The sequence below is a fragment of the Gavia stellata genome, chromosome 14, assembly GCF_030936135.1.
Source record: "Gavia stellata isolate bGavSte3 chromosome 14, bGavSte3.hap2, whole genome shotgun sequence".
In the NCBI taxonomy this organism is placed as follows: Eukaryota; Metazoa; Chordata; class Aves; order Gaviiformes; family Gaviidae; genus Gavia; species Gavia stellata.
In genome coordinates, this window is record NC_082607.1 from 9,627,442 (window position 1) to 9,645,414 (window position 17,973).

Below are 17,973 nucleotides of genomic sequence, written 5' to 3' on the forward strand. Positions count from 1 at the left end.
GAGAGCAGAGCTGGTGTTACCGGCGCTGTGCCTGCATGGGGGGTGCAGCAGGAGGGGTGCCCGTCCTCGCAGACCTAGCTGGAAGCCAGCCTGGTGCTGACATTGAGAGAAGGGGTTATTACTCGGTGCTGAGAGCGGCAAGAGGAAATGTTCAGCGTATTATATTCTGGGACACCTTTCCAGAAAACATTTCCTAGTGGTAATTACAGCACTGATGCTGTAAGCCCCAGCAGTGGCTCCCCTTTGCGGTAGTGGAGATGAATGGAGTGGAGTGGCAGGAAAGCTCTCCGAGATTAAGTTTGGCCATAGCCTGTTAAATCAAAAGCCCGTTCAGCAAGGGCAGCACGTGCTCCTCAGCCCATCAGGGGCATAGTCCAGCTGCACAGAGCAGGGAGTGACAGCCAAAAGCTCACCCTGTTTGTTGCTTAAACTCCGGGGATGCCACTGCAGCTCTCCCCCAGCAGTTGCTGGACCCACGCTGTCTCCTAATGCATTGTCTGAACTGGGTTATAAACTCCCCAAAGCAAGAACCACATTTTCCATGGTGCTGTAAACCCAGGAGTGAGCGTTCACCCGCTTCATTGTGTTTAGCGTGGCGTTTACAGAAGGAATGTGCAAGCTACAGGATGGACCCAGCCTGAGCTGGGTCTCCTCTAGCCTGCGGCTACGTTTATTACTGGATAATGCTCAGACATGTCTGAACACTCATGAATTGAGCTGTGGTCAGCTGAAGGTGGCCCAGGTCTTCCTTATCCCCCTCCACAGTGTGACGTGTGTGATGATGTTCCCCTGTGTCTCCTGTTTCTTGAATTAGATTTTATTTTTTATAAGAGGGGGGAAATAAACGCGTGAAAGTGCCACTCTGGTCATAGGTACTGGTTTTTTCGCAGGTTGGTAGACCAGGAAGGATGAATGGAAAAGCTTCTGGCTTTGCTCCTTTCTTATCCCCTGGTGATGGGGGACTTGACACTGATAGGTCCCAAAGGGACACTCATCCCATCCTGTCCCTTCGCCTTGGGGAGGCCCTCTGGGAGGACTGCAGAAGGCACCAGAGGAGATGAGGAGGAAATCTGGGGGGTTATAACTGATAGGAGTGGGATTCGCTGAGGAAGGCGCTGAGATAAATTAAGTCCGTCATGCAGATGGAGGTAGTAAGGTCACCTCTTTGCTCCCTCGAGTAGGGCAGTTCCTTTTTAGCCACCTTTCACCCCTTCATCCTTTTTCCAAGGCAAGTGCTGTCCTGCTTCATACCTGCTATGCTTTTGAAGGATACAGAGTTGTGCTCTGTTTCCTCGTTGGAAACATGCTGCACGTCTGCTTGGAGGAGGACAACTTGCACTGAGTTTTTACTCCCAAAGCTGCGCTCCCAGCATCGAAAGGGTTGCGGCGGTTCAGATGGGTAGGGGAGATGCGGTAGAGGCAGGACTTGAAGCTCGCTGATTGGTGAACTGTAAATTTGAGCTGGAAAATGTGGCTGTACTGTAAAATTCAGGACACCATCTGTTTCATTGCTTGCTTGCAGTAACATTTGTACTTGATAATTAAAATGTCACACACATTTTTAGCCAGAATAATCCATAGAGGAGTAGAACTGTGTCTTCTGAAAATCATTCAAGAGATGCTCACAGATAGGAACGATGCTGTTTTGAACCATCTCTCACTGCTCATAGAGGAGAGTGTTTTGCCTTTTTTTTTATATATCTATATATATTTTGAGGAGGAGGGTGGAGGGATGGGAACAATGGCAGATCCTCTTGGAAGGAGCTGTGAATCTCAGTGAATAACCCTGGACGGTTATTACCATCCATGGTTTATTTTGCTTGAGGTTGGTCATGCTGGGGCTGGGCTGGTGATGCCTCTCCTGTTTTTCTTCTTGGCAGTGGTAGGATAGCTGTGACTTCAGCTGCAATCAGCTTGTTTCTAAGGGTATCTGAGCTAACCTAAGCAAGACTTTTCTTCCAGCTGGTGTGGCCAAGTGTTCAAAGTGCTGTCTGCTTGGTTGGCTCTAGATGGTGAGCGCTGGGAGCTCAGCCCCTCTGAGCAGCAGGCTCAGGGCTTGAGGACCACAGCGAGAAGCTGCTCAGAGAAAGGTTGGGTCTTGACCCATGCTTGTGTTGCCTTCACTGCGAGAGAGCCAGAGCAAAAGGCAAAGCAAGCAGCCCTGTTCGTGGGCAGTGGAATCAAGTGCTTTTTGTGTAGCAGTGCCAGCCCTTGCCCCTTCAGCGGGTGCAGGGAGCAGCTGGGCTCCTCTCCTTGCCTCGCCCGGGCTGCTGGGTCTCCCCTTTGTGGTGGCCTCAATCCAGCTGCCAGTTTGGCTGAAGTTTGCTTCATGACACTGAAAAGATGCAAAAATTGAATTTGTTTTTGGCTGTCCTAAAATAGGATTTTGAACAACGCTACGTATGAATTAACGATACAGGAGGCCTCTGAAATCCATAAACATGCAATGTGTCCTAGCTGATATCTGCTGAATGGGCTGTCGCTGACCCCCAGGAAAGCATCTGATGAGGTTTTGCCAACTCAGTCTCTGGTTGCCAGGCATGTCACATGCTTGGACTGTGTAGATGGTCCTCCTCCGAGCACAACGCAATGGACACATCCCTGCGTTGGTTCAGGGTTGTGTAAGAGGCATTTTCCATAAATGTGGCTTTCTAAGGGCATTGTCCTAACTAATTCAGACTAAGTAAAATATGCTTTTACTAAACGTATGAGGTGGAGCTAGCGGACATGGGAAACGGGATGTTCTGCACATCTTGTAATGTTGGCAAAGTCTTGCTCGCTTAGCTGATGTGAAACCCCTCCCAGCTGAGCTTTGACACAACAAATACATCTATAGAGTTTTATTAGAAATGCGCTCTGCTATTGCATGAAAATTTTAAATCCAGTTATGTCAACTATGTGCGAATAAGATTTTTAAAATTCCGGTCTGCTGGGAGACATTTGAAGCTCACAGCTTTACAGTGCATCAGCGTGTGCTATCAGTAACTAGTCAAGATTAAAGATGAAGTCTGCGGAGGAGCTGCAGCGAGTACTTCAGAAACGCTCGCCAGCAAGCGAGGTGCTTTCTGGGCTGTCTCCTGACTTAAATCAAACATTTTGATGACATCCCAGCACCTATGCAGATCTTCTCATACATCAAAGCTCAAGACATATCCTTGCAGGATCAGGTCCTGTGCTTCTGCCAGGAGACTGTATTGTAATGTGTGAGAGAGGGTTTAAAATATTCTAATTGTCTGCTATGAAATTACAGTTTTGTTCCCTGGAGTAGAAAAGTGAGTTTAAATCATTAACGCCACAAGTCTCAGTGATGATTACGGAAATGTTTGCAAGTGACTTAATCAGTATAGTTTGTCTGAGTGGCCCTTTTTAATATTATTGCACTGATTAAGTTTTCTTAGCTAATATGTGTTTCATTTCCAATTCAATTAAATGAGAATCCCCTTCCATTACATGATATTACTGAAGTGCCCTAGTGGGGCAGGAGCACACTTGGCATTTTCAGTTGATACAGATTTCTTCATTATATAGTCTCATGGTGCTAAATGAAATCAATGAAAGCTGAAATTAAAATTGTAGCAAGTTGCAGCTGTAAATACGTTGTCCGTTCCTCAGTCCCCCTTTTAGCAGTAGGCTGAGAAGGTATCGGTATCAGTTCATTAATTACATTTCAAAGACATTTTCAATAGATGCCTGCCTTTGACAAAATTTTAGAAAGCCTGGGAAGGATTTTCCTTGGATTTCTGTATGCCCAATGAGTATGATAAGCAAAATATAAGTTACATTAATGTGCCTTTTTTATACGCTATATATCGTCGCTTTCGCTTTTAAAAGCATTTTCGTGTAACCTGTTGTGGGATATATTAACTGGCATAAGGAACATTATCTGCAGATGGCTTGTGAAGGAATTAACATCAGCCTTACATTTGTTCATGAGCCAAACCTCCTCCTTTTATGTATTATTGAAGAGAATTGATTGAGCTCTGATATAGTAACCAATGATTTTATAAATACCTCTCTGGAGTTAATTCCCCATTGTGAGATATGCAGAGCTCTTGGAGCTGATCATATGATCTTTTTCTTGAGAGCTCCAAGATTTCTCCAGCGTTGAGGCGAGGATGTTCAGTAGTACATGCTTTTATATACGAGGGAGTCGGGAGGCATGTTACTACATTTCGAGCAGCGGTTAGGAAATTGCAACGAGTGCTCAGGAAATACGATAAATCACAACTTCTAAATACACATTCATACCTTCATAAAAAAGACAAATGTATGTGTCAAGCTGAGACGGGAGCCCTCTGCACCCTCTTGCCGCTAGATCATATTAACAACAAAACTTACAAGTGAAACGCACAGGGTTCAGCAATCTGCCGCTTCACGTGCACCAGCTAACGTGCACCCTTTGGGTGGCTGGTGGGTGGCAGGACGAGTGTCCGCAGCCCCGGGGGACATCGGACACGTTCAGCGCAGATGCCCCTGTCTCACGTTTCTGCTTTTGGGCTGCTCCACGCGGCCGTGCGTTCAGCTCGTGCCCTCCGCTTGCACGCTCTGGGCACAGCAGAAGCTGTCTGAAGTATTGGCTTTATTAAATTATTAAAAGTATTTTAATCCGGTCAGAGAGTATGTGTGGCTTAGCGCATTTAAGACATAGCTAAAATATATATGGATATAAGGATAAAGCTTTTTTCGTTAATACTAAATATATGCTTTTCATAAACAAGAACCTGGATTTTGGGGTTTTTTTTAGACTATAATAAATATTTTAGCATAGTTATTCTGGCTCCCTAAGTGCAATGAAAATGTTAGCCTTGGCATATCAATCGTGCTTTACAGATGACTGTAATTTCCTGAATGTCAAAACTCCAAATTTTTCTACTAAGCAAACTTTTCAGTGGCAAAATAGATTGCCTCCATAATATATCACTGTGTGCAGGAAAAAATGAAATCTTTATGTACTGTATTATGAATCAATGAGGCATTAAGATTCTTGGAAGGGTGAGTGGACTCTGGAAAATGAAAAACTGCCACTATTCCCTCTCTGTAAACCGCTGCTTATGGAGTGTAGGCTTTGCAAACCTCTATCTTCGCCGCCACAGAAATATCAGTTACAGGTTGAAACCAATTCCTGCAACAGCATTTAGATAGGGTAAATACTGTTGTAAATATCTGATTTGTAGCAACATCCTGTGGTTATTTGCCAGCTCTTTTGCAGTGGCCTCCTTTTCACTTTGGGAGGTCCGCCGTGCTTTTTAATGAATCCGTAAGAGAGCTCTGTGAATGGGGAGATGCTGTACCATGCCTGGAAGATGCTGCGTGCCGCGGCTCCGATAGATGTGAGCTCCTGGGGCCAGGGACGCTTCCTCACGCTGGGAGTAAGAAGGTACTCCTGGTACTCTGTGGGCTTCAGAGCTTGATTTTTCAAAAGGCATCACTCACACCTTGACTTTTCCTAGCATGTATTAAGGCCAAAATTCAGCTCTGCGTCTTGTTTTTTTAAGGGATATTCACCCTTACCAAGAAAGGCACTTTCCAAAGCCAAGACCTTGCGTGCTGCCGAGGCCAGCGTCACCAACCCAGCGTCACCCGTACTGCAGCTCATCACCTAGCAAGAAGGAAGCGTGGCACGCTCCTACGCTGATGCTCCTCTGCCGCCTTCTCTCTCCTTTCCTTGGGTTTTAAAACCTCCCATGTGCAGCTCGGGGGTCTTGGCACCACTGCTGCTCTCCACCCAGATGCCTGTAACGTATAATTAAGCTAACGAGGTGGGAAGCTTTGCTGCTCTGGGTAGGCTGTGGTGGGAGATGGGTGTTTGCAAAGGGCAGTTCAGTCCTTTTCCCAGCAGGTCAGGTGGGTGGGATGGGTCTGGGCCCCTCTGCCCAGTGTTGCCACCCTTTCCCATGCCAGAGTCCGGGATGGAGGTGGTGGATTCAGGACTGGCTCCAGCGGCTGAGTCACTCTTCTGTTTGCTGAGTCTAAAAACGGAAACTTGCTTCTCTTTTTATGCACCACCAAAAAAAAAAAGTAAAAAGGCCAGTGTTCTTACTGAATTGGTTGTGAGCAAGGGTATCCTGCAGAGATCGTAATAATACAGGCAATTATGAAATTAATACCACTCTGGCAAATCTGCAGGGCAGCTCTCTCCTCCGCAGGCAGTGCTGTGGACAATTAGTTTGTGCGTGAGGGTAACTGGGAGCACGTGCGTGTGTGAGACTGCATATTTTTTACTTATTTAAAGCCTTATTTTCATTATCTTCATGTGCGTGTGCAATGCTGGCACATATATGAACATATACCTTGAGCTGCAAAATCTTAAAACGCTGCCTTCCTCTGTGCCTGAAATGCTTCTTTTTTGCAGATCTTTCCTATTTGATAATTTCATGGGCAATGATGGGCTGGTGTAATTGCCATTCTTGCAAAATCCAGCTCCTTTTTATGAGTTCCTCTGGCACTTTTCTTCTGCTGCCGTTACTGTGGGTAGGCTGCTGGCTTCCTACCCCCACCGTTAGTGTTTCTAGACAAAACATCTCTGTGATTCATTGGGTGCTGATAGAAGTGAAAACATAATGATTACTTAGAGGAAATGTAAATTTACATTTGCTAACGGCTTTAATTCACAGTTCTGAAATACTTATCTCCTTTCCTCCCAGGCCCTTGTTCGGAGCTAATGCATGATTCTCCTGGGCCACCCTGAGACCCGGAGTAAAGGAATATAGTCCGCGTGCTTGTAGTTTTGCAGGCTGCTGCAGAAAAAAGCGGTGTTTGTTCCTCCTCCTCCTCCTCTTCCTCCCCATAATCTTGATACTTCACTTCATTAATGAAGAAGTCATTTGTTTGTCTAGATTTTGCTGTACTTTTAATTTTGGATGAGGTGGAGCTGGAAGTTTAGTTTAATTGAAATGATGGAATGAAAAGAGGTCTTGTAGGAAGAAGTAGGACCCAGCCCTGGGTCTGTTTGCTTGGCAGGCACCGCATTGAGGCCATTGGGGAGAGGAGAGGAGAGGAGAAGGGGAGCAGACCTGCTCCGATAACCCTGCTCTGTGCTCGCCTCCTTGCAAGCACTGCGACCGATGCAGGGGAGGACCTGGCATGGGCAGCCGGGCTGCAGATCAGCGCATGGAAGCAACTATGCAGCCTCCATGGGACACTGGGTGTGAGATCTTCGCCGTGAAGCTCCTGGGGAGCACGACAGCCGCCCTTGCTCCTCTCCCGCTCAGAGATGGGGCCCGTTGCCCTTGTCTGCGGGGCTGGGAGGGCTGGGAGCAGAGAGGAGCGCTGTGGGAAGCCCATGGGTGATGCTTCTTGGCTGCTGCCGTTGCCATCCATGTCACTGATGTGAAGCATCTGGGACCGATCTGGAGTAGATGCAAACATTTGATTCCCAGCGCTGTGTCAGTGAGCTTGCCAAATATTTTGGCCTCGTCTCTGCGAGCTGTGCTGCAGGAGCATCTCTCGGCAGGAAAGAGGTATTCCCATTTTGGGGGTGTTTCCAAGTGTGCATGGTTGAGGCAGGAGAGGCTGTCACCAGGATGCTCACCCCTGTCCTTTTAATTGTGTCTCTAGGTGACAAAGTTTGGTAAGAATCAGGGTGAGTCACAGTATTAAATGAACATTTTGCCTCTCTCTGAGCGACCTCCACACAGATGCCTGCCTCCAACAAATAAGGCAGCAGGGCTATTTCTCTTGGAGGAACAATTTGCGGTATTAGCAAATCAAAGTCTCAGTGGGCCGCTCTTGATGGGAATTAACCTCACCTACTGGGAGCCAAGCACTCTCGGTGCCCGGCGTGGCATAAGAGCTTGACTTCTCATAGAGACGTGGTGGGCATGATTGATTGGTGGGGAGACCCTCTGCCGAAGGTTAAAAATCCATCGGCAGCTTCAGAGCCGCGTGGGGAGGGTTTCTAAGAGCAGAGCAAGAAATGTGAGACTCGCGCTGTTCGCGTTCCTGACCTTCCATCATTGTCCGCAACTTTGCTGTCAAATTATCCCGAGCAGAGATGTTTCGGGAGCGGTGCCGGGGCGAGGGCGGAGTGCGGGAGCCTGCCTGCGGTGGAGTGTCAGGTCACCACTGGGAGTGGCGGTGGTGAAGGGGATGGGATCTCCGACCCGTGCGCGCGGCCGTCTTCCTCTGGTCGGATGAGCTGCGTGAGAGAAGTAGTTTCCATTTTAAAAAAAAAAAAAAAGCATAAAAAAAAAGAATATGTGACTGCTCTTTTATAAATGAGCTCTGTGGATTTTTATTCAGCGGCATGAGCAGTTTATGGGCAGGGTAGGAAGGACACTGATCATCCTTGTGCTGCTTGCGGGTTCTGGTGATTGTGCATTGTTTCTGGTGCCGAAGCGCCAACCCTATGATTATTTTTCTTTTTTCAGTAGCTCAGTCCTTAATCCTTTGCATCATATGCAGAATCTCTGCTTCAGGTTTTTTAGTTCATTTTATTTGCTTTTCTGCTGGACGTGGTACATGTCTGGTCCCTGCCTTTGCCCGTGCCCCTTCAGAGGGAACTTCCCTTTCAAAATGTCCATCCTCACCTGGAGCATAACTTGGCTTCACACTGCCCTGTTAGTGTACCATAAAGTCCATAAACTGGGGGGGAAATATCCGCCAGAATAAGAAACATTCCCAAATTTCGCTTCCTCCCCCATCTCCACCCAACAAGATGGAGACACTTGTGTAAAATTGACTCCCATTCAATGAATGGGTGTTTCCAAACCATCCTAGCCAGGCTTGCCATCTGGATGAGCTTGACCTAGATACAAACCAGTCTGCCTGAGCCAGCTTAAAGGGTAGCCTTAGTTTTGCTGGGAGAATGGGACTGCCTCAGTACCTTCCCTGGAAATCGTAGCTCTGCTTCCTCAGCCGTGGGCCAAAGCTGTGTTTTCCTGGGTTGGTTTGCCCCCGAGCACAGTCGGAGAGGGAGGTCGGGATGTTCCTGGGGCTGCGGTGCTCCCTGGGCAAAGGTTGTAGGCTTCTCACCCTCTGTAGCCTAGGAAGCCTTTCTTGCTGCACCCTCATTTCTTAGCAGAAATGGGAAAAGGTCACTCAGTCCCTCACCTACTGATCCATACGCTAATGGATGTAATGGGGAGTGGATGTTTAGCTTTCAGCTCCCCTCTCCAGCTCCTTACCTGATAGCTCCATCAAGCCAGGCTCGGGTTTCCAGGATGAGCACATGGCAGCTGCCAGCGTCTGACCTCCAGCCTTCCTCTGTCTCTGTGAGCAATTAAACAGCGCAGCAGCCTCTGTCTTCTGGCAGGGATCGATACTCCTCGGCCTTGGCACCAGTGGGAGTTTTGACCCAAAGGGGCTCAGACACACAGAGCTGAAGCCAGCCCTGGTTGTGGTCCTCATGGAAATGGCACCCACTTGGACCCCACAGCAGTTGCTTTGAGCCTCTCCGTCGGGGTTAAGGTGCCCTGGGAGCAAGTGCAGGAGCTAAAGCTGCTAGACAAGAATTTCCTGGTGAACCCTCGCCGCTGGCACGCAGCCCACTGCTCTCAGGCCCTTAGGATGGATGCTCAGCTGCTGATGGTCCATTTTGCCAGGCCTCTTGTGGCACGGCAAAGGAGGAGCGAAGGGAGCTGCAAGCCTTCCCCACGCTCTCCATCCACAGGTTTGGCCGTAACCCCTTTCTCTCTGCATCGCCTGCGTTGCTGCTACTTTGCAGTCCTGCTTTGCAGAGCTGGGGCTTGGAATGAGATGCATTTTTACTTTGGGAGATTCTGACCCATTGTGATACTTAAACAAAGTCACCCCTTCCTCACCCCATTTCCGCAGAGCAGCACCACGCACGATGAGCCTCCTGAGCAGCGTGGCATGGGTAGCTGCGTATCCCTTCCCTGGCAGCTTCTCCGGGCTCTGAAGTCTCTGGCTTTACTCAGTGCTGTCATCCCCTGGGGTTTCACACCTCCTCACTTTGACTTCCATTTTTTTTTTTCTTTAATGTTGCTTTTAGAAGCTTGCTACAAGGATGCTTTTAAAAAAAATCATTAGATTGGAAAAAAGGATTCTTATTCAGCCCCTGTGCTGGGCAGAGGTGGGGAGGGGGCTGGCAGAGATGCACTATGTGACCACGGAATTATCCTTCAAAGCGAGCAGATGGCTCAGTCTCAATAAACCACACAGAGAAATCCATAGATGTCTTTGAGCTTTCAGTTTGCTTCATATTTTCTCCAGGGCCTGTGTAGGAAGGAGAGAGGGGGCTGCTCTGGGCTGAGGAACCAGACAGCTGAAAGCAGGTCTGTCCACTGACAGCACACGTTTCTTGGTCCCTTTCAAGAAAAAACATCTTATCTTAGTAAAAGTCATCTCATAGCAAAGATGTGAGGCAGGGACTTGTGCTGTCCCCCCAACCCGGCATGCGTTGCTCCCGTATGGGCTCTCTGGGATGCTGACATGGGGCAGCAGCACTTGTGCAGGAGGAGGAGGAGGAGAGAGCATCTTCGTGACCATGCAGGTTATTGAAGTGCCCTGGGACCGGCCATGAGGTATTTGCATGACAGTGCCGCTGCCCCAGAGATGGTGCCCGTGCTGCGTCAGTCGGAGGGAGCTGCGGTTCAGCCCCGTGGGTGAAATATGGCTTTCCTGGCACCGCAGTGATGCTGAGACGGCGTGGCAGCTGGCGTGCCGGGAGGATGCAGCATGAGGACTGGTGTTGGTGCGGCTGTGGGGAGGCCAAGCACGTCTCTCCTCCTCTCTCCATCCCTGGCTTCCAGCACTTCCCTGCCTGTCTCTGCCATTTTCCCGTTTTCCTTGTCCTACACATGGGTAGAAGCATCCAAGCGCCAAGAAAGCCCAGCTTTCATACCCCGGCCGACCATGCGAGCCGCTAGCTGAGCATTTATCTGAGGGGAGCCTCTGACCTTTCCTGAGCTCCTCTGTGGTAATGGATCGTGCGCAAATAATTCACAGCTCCCGAAAACACTCTGACTTCAACCTTGCAGTGATGTGCTAAGCAGAGCAGGTGATGCAGCATGGGGTGCAATCTCAACATTGTAGGACTGTTCAGTCCCCGTGTTCCTCGAGGAATAGCTGTGCGCAGGGAGATACCAAAAGCAAGTGACTGTCACACCGTCTCGCATTCCTGATGGCTTCAAGGTCAACCTACTTTTCGAGTTGCCCGTGAGCTCCTTTTGTTCTCTGCTTCATAGGCATCCAGCTCAACTTTATTAGAAAACCCGTGTTTCTGATGAGTGCAGCTCTTTAAGTCGGAGGGATGATTCACAGTAAAGTTTGAGCTCTACCTGCAAACATATTGTCTCGGGCTCTGAAGCACAAGCTTCAAGGAATGGGCAAGAGCTCAACACCCCCTTGTTAAGATAGCAGAAAGAACAAGCTGTTACGTACAGAGCTAAAAATAATTGCAAAGCTTTGAGTTTTCCTCCCAGTTGCAGCAGAAGGATGCTTTAAGCGCTGATGGCCGAATCCATCTCTGGCACAGCTCTGACTTGACAATGCATTAAAGCTTTTGTGACTTTCTGAAGTTCAGTTCAGATAAACGCAGAGCAGCGTGGCTGCTTTTCTGGATCTGATGTGATTTCTAACTTGGATGAGAGTGGCTTGGGGCAAACCCAAAAGCTGGTGTTCCCAAAAGGGACAGCACCTTTTTCAGTAGAATATTAACAGGGAAACCTAAGAAGGGGAGAAGTGCACAAAATAGCTGAGACTGACACAGCAGCTGACAAAGCATCTCTCTGTAAGTCATGTCTTGAAAGCAGGATTCATCTGGGAAACGATGACATGATACAAATAACAGCCACGAGCTTGTTTGCAGGAAGCCGTGCTCAGACCAGGTAGGATATGGGCTCTGTCCGAGGCATCCCATAAGCATCCCTGCCGGTGGCCCGGCTTCCTGAGCACGGGGTGCTGGAGGGAGCCCAGACACCTCCACGCTCCCTGCAGAGTCCAGGGAGCATCTTTACTCAGCCTCCCCTCCCCAGTCTCCCTTGACTGCGGCGTTTTCCCCTGACAGGCGCCGATGGAGATATCTGCCCAGATGAGACCGCCGGCCACCTGGGGTGATGGTGATCCATTATGACGCAGCTTCTTCCACCAACATACAAGTTTTTATTCATTCTTTTGTTTTTACAACAGCAGCCAAGGGAGGCGCTTTGTCACTGCCTGTGACCAAAGAGCACAAAGGGAGAGCGGCTGAAGAGTTTGAGCTATGATAAAATGCTCGCTGTATCGATCTTGGCTCAGGATTTGTTTCCTTCCTTGCATTAACTCCCCATCGATTGCTGTGACGACCTTAGAGCGTATGGTTTTGTTGGCCTTCTCCCTTAGCCGGCAGCACCCCTGTGCCCGCACCCCGCTCCCCTCCCAGCCTTGCCGAACTGCTGGTGGGCCAGGTCATGCAAGGTGCTCTGGTATAAGCAGAGCTTTGCTTTTGCCTCCTCCGTCATCAGAGGTTTGTTGCTATATGTTAGTTGCTATAGGTAGCGTAGAGGTTAGTGCTATATGGCACTAACTTGTTACTGCTTGAGGGTCAGGTCATTACTTTAGTGCAGTATCCCAACAAACTAGATCCAAGGGTGAGGAGTCCTCCAGGAGTTAAAGACAGGGCTTGGATTTGCCCCGGAGATGCTCTGTTTCCCCATGCCGGGGACCCCCACAAGGCTGTGTCGTTGCTGCAACAAAGGAGCCTGGTGTACAAGAGTGAGCAGGGTCAGCTCCTGCTCGTCGGAGTGGCGGGTGGGGGTGATGGTGCTTGTGGAAAGCCCTTTGCCCTGTTGGGTTCTCCAGCACAACCAGAGACCTGCTGAGACGACACAGAGTGAAACTCTTCCCATCTTGGCAAGGGACAATGTGAGGTTGGTGGCTGTTGCTCCAGGTGCGTGACGTGAAAGTCAGCTTCGTCCTTGCTCCCTCTTAACTCTAGCTTTCACGGTGATATCAATTCATGACACTTTTGGAGAAAAGTACCTTCCTCAGGGTTGTGGCAGGGGCTCTGGTTCCCTTCACCTGTGTGAACCTGTGGCCAAACCCCTCGGAGCCAGGGAGCAGCACCAGGATAAGGGTGGGGACAGCGATAGTGCTGATTGCAGTGTCCTGGCTCTCCAAGCATGAGATGCCGTTGCATCCGGCCACTGATGCTGTACGGGGCTCCTTGGCTTTATTTGGTTTTGCAAGTTTATTGTACTTTCTATTTATTTACTTACTTATTAGCTTGGATGCTCTAAATGGGAAAAGGAATGGCGACTGTCCAGGTTTCCTTTCCCCTGTGCTGTTGGATGCTTTTGGTGCTTGTGATTCACTTTTTAGTCCACCCAGAGACAATTTTCTGTAAAACATTGACATCTAGTGGCTTTTCTGCCGAAGGAAACGATAGGGAACAAAAGATTGGCTGCAGGGTGGCCAGTCATGATGCCAGTCAGGAAAGCAAACAAATGTCCCTTCTCCTACTTATGCAGTGCCGAGGACATGGTGATCACACCCGGGGGGCTTGGGGCTTTCAGGCACACACTCCTCGGTGTCCTCATCCTGGAGGAGTGGCCTTCCCTGGCAGGACAATTTGCTTATTGAGCTACTTTAACTCCATTTACTTAAGCAAATGGCTGGTATCCTGACAGTGTATCTCCAAGCATCGTTGCTGAGGTCGTGATCATATTAAAGGAGGTGCGAAGAGCTTGGTATGTATGGCTTCAAGCTGCCGACAGTGGACAACATGGTGTTTGACGGTGGATATTAATGCGCAACCCCGAGTGCTCTTAATGCTATATGTAAGGTTGAGCTTGCAGCTTTTCCAGCTGGTGGCCTGACAGGACTCCCTGCTGCAGCATGTCCTCTGCGTGTGCCACCGTCCTGTTGCTCCAAACCAAAGCCAGCACCTCCCTTGGAAATGTTTTCTCTTACAAAATGCTGTAATGCATCCTTTAATTTCCTTTTAGTCACTTATCTCTCCTCTCTCATCGTTGCAGTCCTGTATCAGGTGAAGGCAGGAGGATAAAACGGCATTTGCATGGGTTTTTCCTAGATCCTCATTTCAGTGCAAGTGGGTTGGGGCTTCTGGGCACACCCCGTTTATCTGCCTGCGAAAGGAAATGTCTCGTAGGAAATGTCTTCCTCATAGGTGTAACACTGCTCTGGGGCTCGTGCAGCTGAGACCCTCGGCTCCTCATGGGAAGGTAGCATGAGCAGCTTCTTGCAGACTACTTAAACTTGTCAGTGCAGCTCTGTTGTGCAAGGAAAATAAAAAAGCCAGAGCTACCCATGCCCTGCACGGGTTGGGGCTTACATCCTCGGAGATATTTTGATTATTCTCCCAAGGTCTGGAGAGAGCGTCCGTTGAGGCTCCCAGCAGGAGCATTGCCAGGAACATTGCCACACAAAGGGAAAACTGGGGTTCCCTTCTGCCTCTGTAGAGGGAAAAGCTGTTAGGCAGAGACAGATGTGTGCAGGCGGATACAACGGTTCCTGCTCCCCCTCGGGGAGTTTGTTCAGCTGTCCTTCACCCTACCGAGGTGAGCACGCAGAGAAGCACTCTGCAGCAGGGCTCCTGAAAGCCTCTTAAGTGAATCTCCAAGTTTCTATTGATTTTGAACATTAATGCGCTGTGTGCTGGAGACACACGGGACTAAACACTCTGCCTTCCTCTCCCCTTGGCAGGAATTTCTACTATATCACCATCCTGCGTGACCCCGTCTCCCGATACCTGAGCGAATGGCGCCACGTCCAGCGAGGAGCGACGTGGAAGGCGTCCCTGCACGTCTGCGACGGGCGGTCCCCGACCACCGAGGAGCTGCCCAGCTGCTACACGGGGGACGACTGGTCGGGCTGTTCCCTGCAGGAGTTCATGGATTGCCCCTACAACCTCGCCAACAACCGCCAGGTCCGCATGCTGTCCGATCTCAGCCTGGTGGGATGCTACAACCTGTCGGTCATGCCCGAGGAGCAGAGGAATAAGGTTCTGCTAGACAGTGCCAAGGAGAACCTGAAGCGGATGGCCTTCTTCGGCCTGACCGAATTTCAGCGGAAGACTCAGTATCTCTTTGAGAAGACTTTCAACATGAACTTCATCTCGCCGTTCACGCAGTACAATAGCACAAGGGCCTCCAGCGTGGAGATAGACGAGCAGACTCAGCAGCGCATCGAGGCCCTCAATTTTTTAGACATGGAATTGTACGATTATGCAAAAGATCTGTTTTTGCAGCGGTACCAGTACATGCGGCAGAAGGAGCACCAGGAAGCGCGGCGGAAACGCCAAGAGCAGCGCAAGATCCTGAGAGCGAAGCAAGCGCACCTGAGGGAGCGGGGCGAGAACAGCTCCAGCACTGACTACATAGGGAATGTGGAGCGGTGGCGGCGGTAGTGGCGGGGGGACTCGCCGGACACCGAAATCGAAGCAGAACCCCACCCAACCCGCAAATCGGAGACGACGGAGCAGTCCACACAAATTACGCTTCTCAAGGGTTTGAAGCAAAAAGAGGTTAAAATGTTGCCTTTGCAGTTGCCTTTGCAGTCAATGTTGTACTGTACGTGGAACACTTAATCTTAGCGTGTAATTAAATTGTCCTTTTTAGGTTTGTTGGATTATTTATGAAATACAGGAGCCAAGCAGGCTCATCGGAAATGGTTGCTTGGACGTTTATTTAAAAGAAAAGAAAAAAAAAAAAAAAATCCGTAAATTAGTTATGAGTACAAAATGGGATGCAGGAAAATGTTTATGATGCTCGGCTGAAATCTGTCTGGGAAGCAAACTCATTTCCTAATAATGACCATTTAGCATACTCTTACAATACAGTATATGAGTAAAACCTTTTCCCTTTGATTTTATCTTAATTTTATTTTAATAATGTGTTTTCAAGGGCACCGACTGCTTATGATATTTACCAAGTTAATGAATGGATGATGAAGGGAACAATAAAGGTCTAGAAAAAATATTGACTAGTTTTATGTATAATATTGGCTTTTAAAAGGAATAGAAGTAATTTCTCTAGTTATATAAATATTTAAAATTTTAAACTTTTTTCTACCTACTGCTGTTTAGAGTTTTAAGCTTGGTCTATCTCATATTTAAAAAAAAGAAAAAAAAAAAGATATACATACTTTTCTGAACTCAATGCCAATGTTAAAGACACTGTTTCCAGACTTTTTCAGGGCAGTATGATTTTAACCATTCTGGAAAATTTACAGCACATCTTCATGTTTCATAAAGCGTTTTCCAAATTATAATCTTGTGACAGTGTCTAATTTTAAGTCTTTCTTACCCATTAGAATACATAATGCTGGATTTATCATTCCTTAATAATTGGTGGTATAAACTAGATGAAATTATGCTGCGGATATTTGTGTAGTGTCTTTAAAAAGTCATAAAACTCTCTAATCCCAGCAATATTATGAAGAGAATTGCTCAATGGAAGAAGTAGATTTACACTTGAATTAGGATTTACTTCCAGTAAATCTTTGCTACACCAGATAAGAACAGGGCTTTTTTTTTTTCCTACACTCTTGAGCCTTTCTTAGCGATGACAAACGAGCGATGACTAAAAATGACGGAAACCAATTTTACCATAGCCATAGTTATACAGGACGAGAAGGTTGCGTGGTGCACGGGGATGCAGCAGCCCGCTCCGGAGCAGGCTTTCCTGGGGCGCAGGGTGCGGAGCTGGAGCTGGACCGGGCTCACCCGCAGCCCTTCAGCCTCACCGAGACGGACCGGGAGAGGAGATGGGGCCGGAGGTGCGAGGGGCTCCTATAAATCTCTATGCAAAACAAAAAATAAAAAACCTCTGCAAGGCTCGGGCTATACATTCAGCAAGTTCAGAATTTTTGTACGTAGCCTGCAACGCTCCCGAGCTTGGCACTAAATGGCAATCTCGGTGCGGGTGCGCGGTGATGGAGGCACCCGAAAAGGGCGCTTTGTCCCTATGTACACGATGCTTACAAGGCTCACTTGCACTATTGTCTTTCGCCTGTAATATTCTATACAGCAAGAGGGCAGGGGGGCATAAAACAAAGCAGAAGGCTTTAAAAACATCTTACGGCTCCACGCCTAAGTTACGTGAAAGTTGTTTTACAGCTGACGTTGTACTGCGACCCGGGGCGGCAGCAATCCTGCCGGGGGCAAGCGGAGAGCAAAGCAGCAGCAAACCAATACCCTGCGTTAGCAGCTTGGAAAAGAGAATAACTTCATGTACAGCGATTTTTTTAAAAATGAGAACTGCAGTTGCCAATATGATGTCTCAGTTGTATTTTGGTTTTTACGGGGGAAACTAAATCGCTCTTAAAACTGAAAGGCACTGCTGTAAACAGGACTTAACCGTGGACGAGCTGGAGGGCCTGTTGCAGAAGGTGCATTTTGTTTTTATGCTGTGGTGTGCATGGTTTACAGAGGCTAGTTGCATTTTCTTTGTGTATACTGTTCATTGTATATAGGGGATGTACGAATATAAGGATACCATTTTGTCATAACCATATCAAATTCTACTGATTTCCACTGTAGACGCTGTCTTATTGTGTAGATTTACAGGCCAATCCACTGACTTTGATTGTGTAATTTAACAATAGAACTGATAAATAAAATTTAACTACAGTCTTCTGATTTTCATGTGATTATTTCTTTATCTGACGACGTGTTGGGAATTGCGCAGTTCAGAATGAACGGTAATTTCGATACAAATGAAAGAGCAGTTGACAGGCAAGTATATGAGTTTAAAATCATGGCTCTTCTGAAGTGTATTTAAACTACAGCTTTCAAGGGCAAAGCCACTTTGGACTTTCTCTGGTTCAGGAGTTATTGCAGACCTTTTGATTGCTTTTCTGAGCAGTCCTCAGAAAAAAAAGCTGTGTTTTCTGGTGATTTTAAATATGATTGTCAATGGTCTGCAGCACTAAGGGATTCTTTCTATGTGTGTACATATACGTGTGTGTACGCATACTATTTTTTTCCTTTACGTGATACCCTCCATTTTTGCGCTAGCTGGCTCTGGAGGATGCTGCCTATAGCTGCTGACTTCCAGTGCATCCTGCTGTATC

The 17,973-nt window shown here is 48.1% G+C and overlaps 1 protein-coding gene across 1 annotated transcript in view; it reads left to right on the plus strand.

The window, feature by feature from the left end:
- HS6ST2 (heparan sulfate 6-O-sulfotransferase 2) overlaps window positions 1–15,916 on the plus strand; it is a 133,942-nt gene extending 118,026 nt beyond the window's left edge. Inside the window, exon 2 of the mRNA XM_059824414.1 lies at window positions 14,605–15,916. Within this exon, the coding sequence (XP_059680397.1) occupies window positions 14,605–15,307 (703 nt within the window). The 3' untranslated portion in view covers window positions 15,308–15,916. The remainder of the gene's footprint in view (window positions 1–14,604) is intronic.
- The last annotated feature ends 2,057 nt before the right edge of the window (window positions 15,917–17,973 follow it).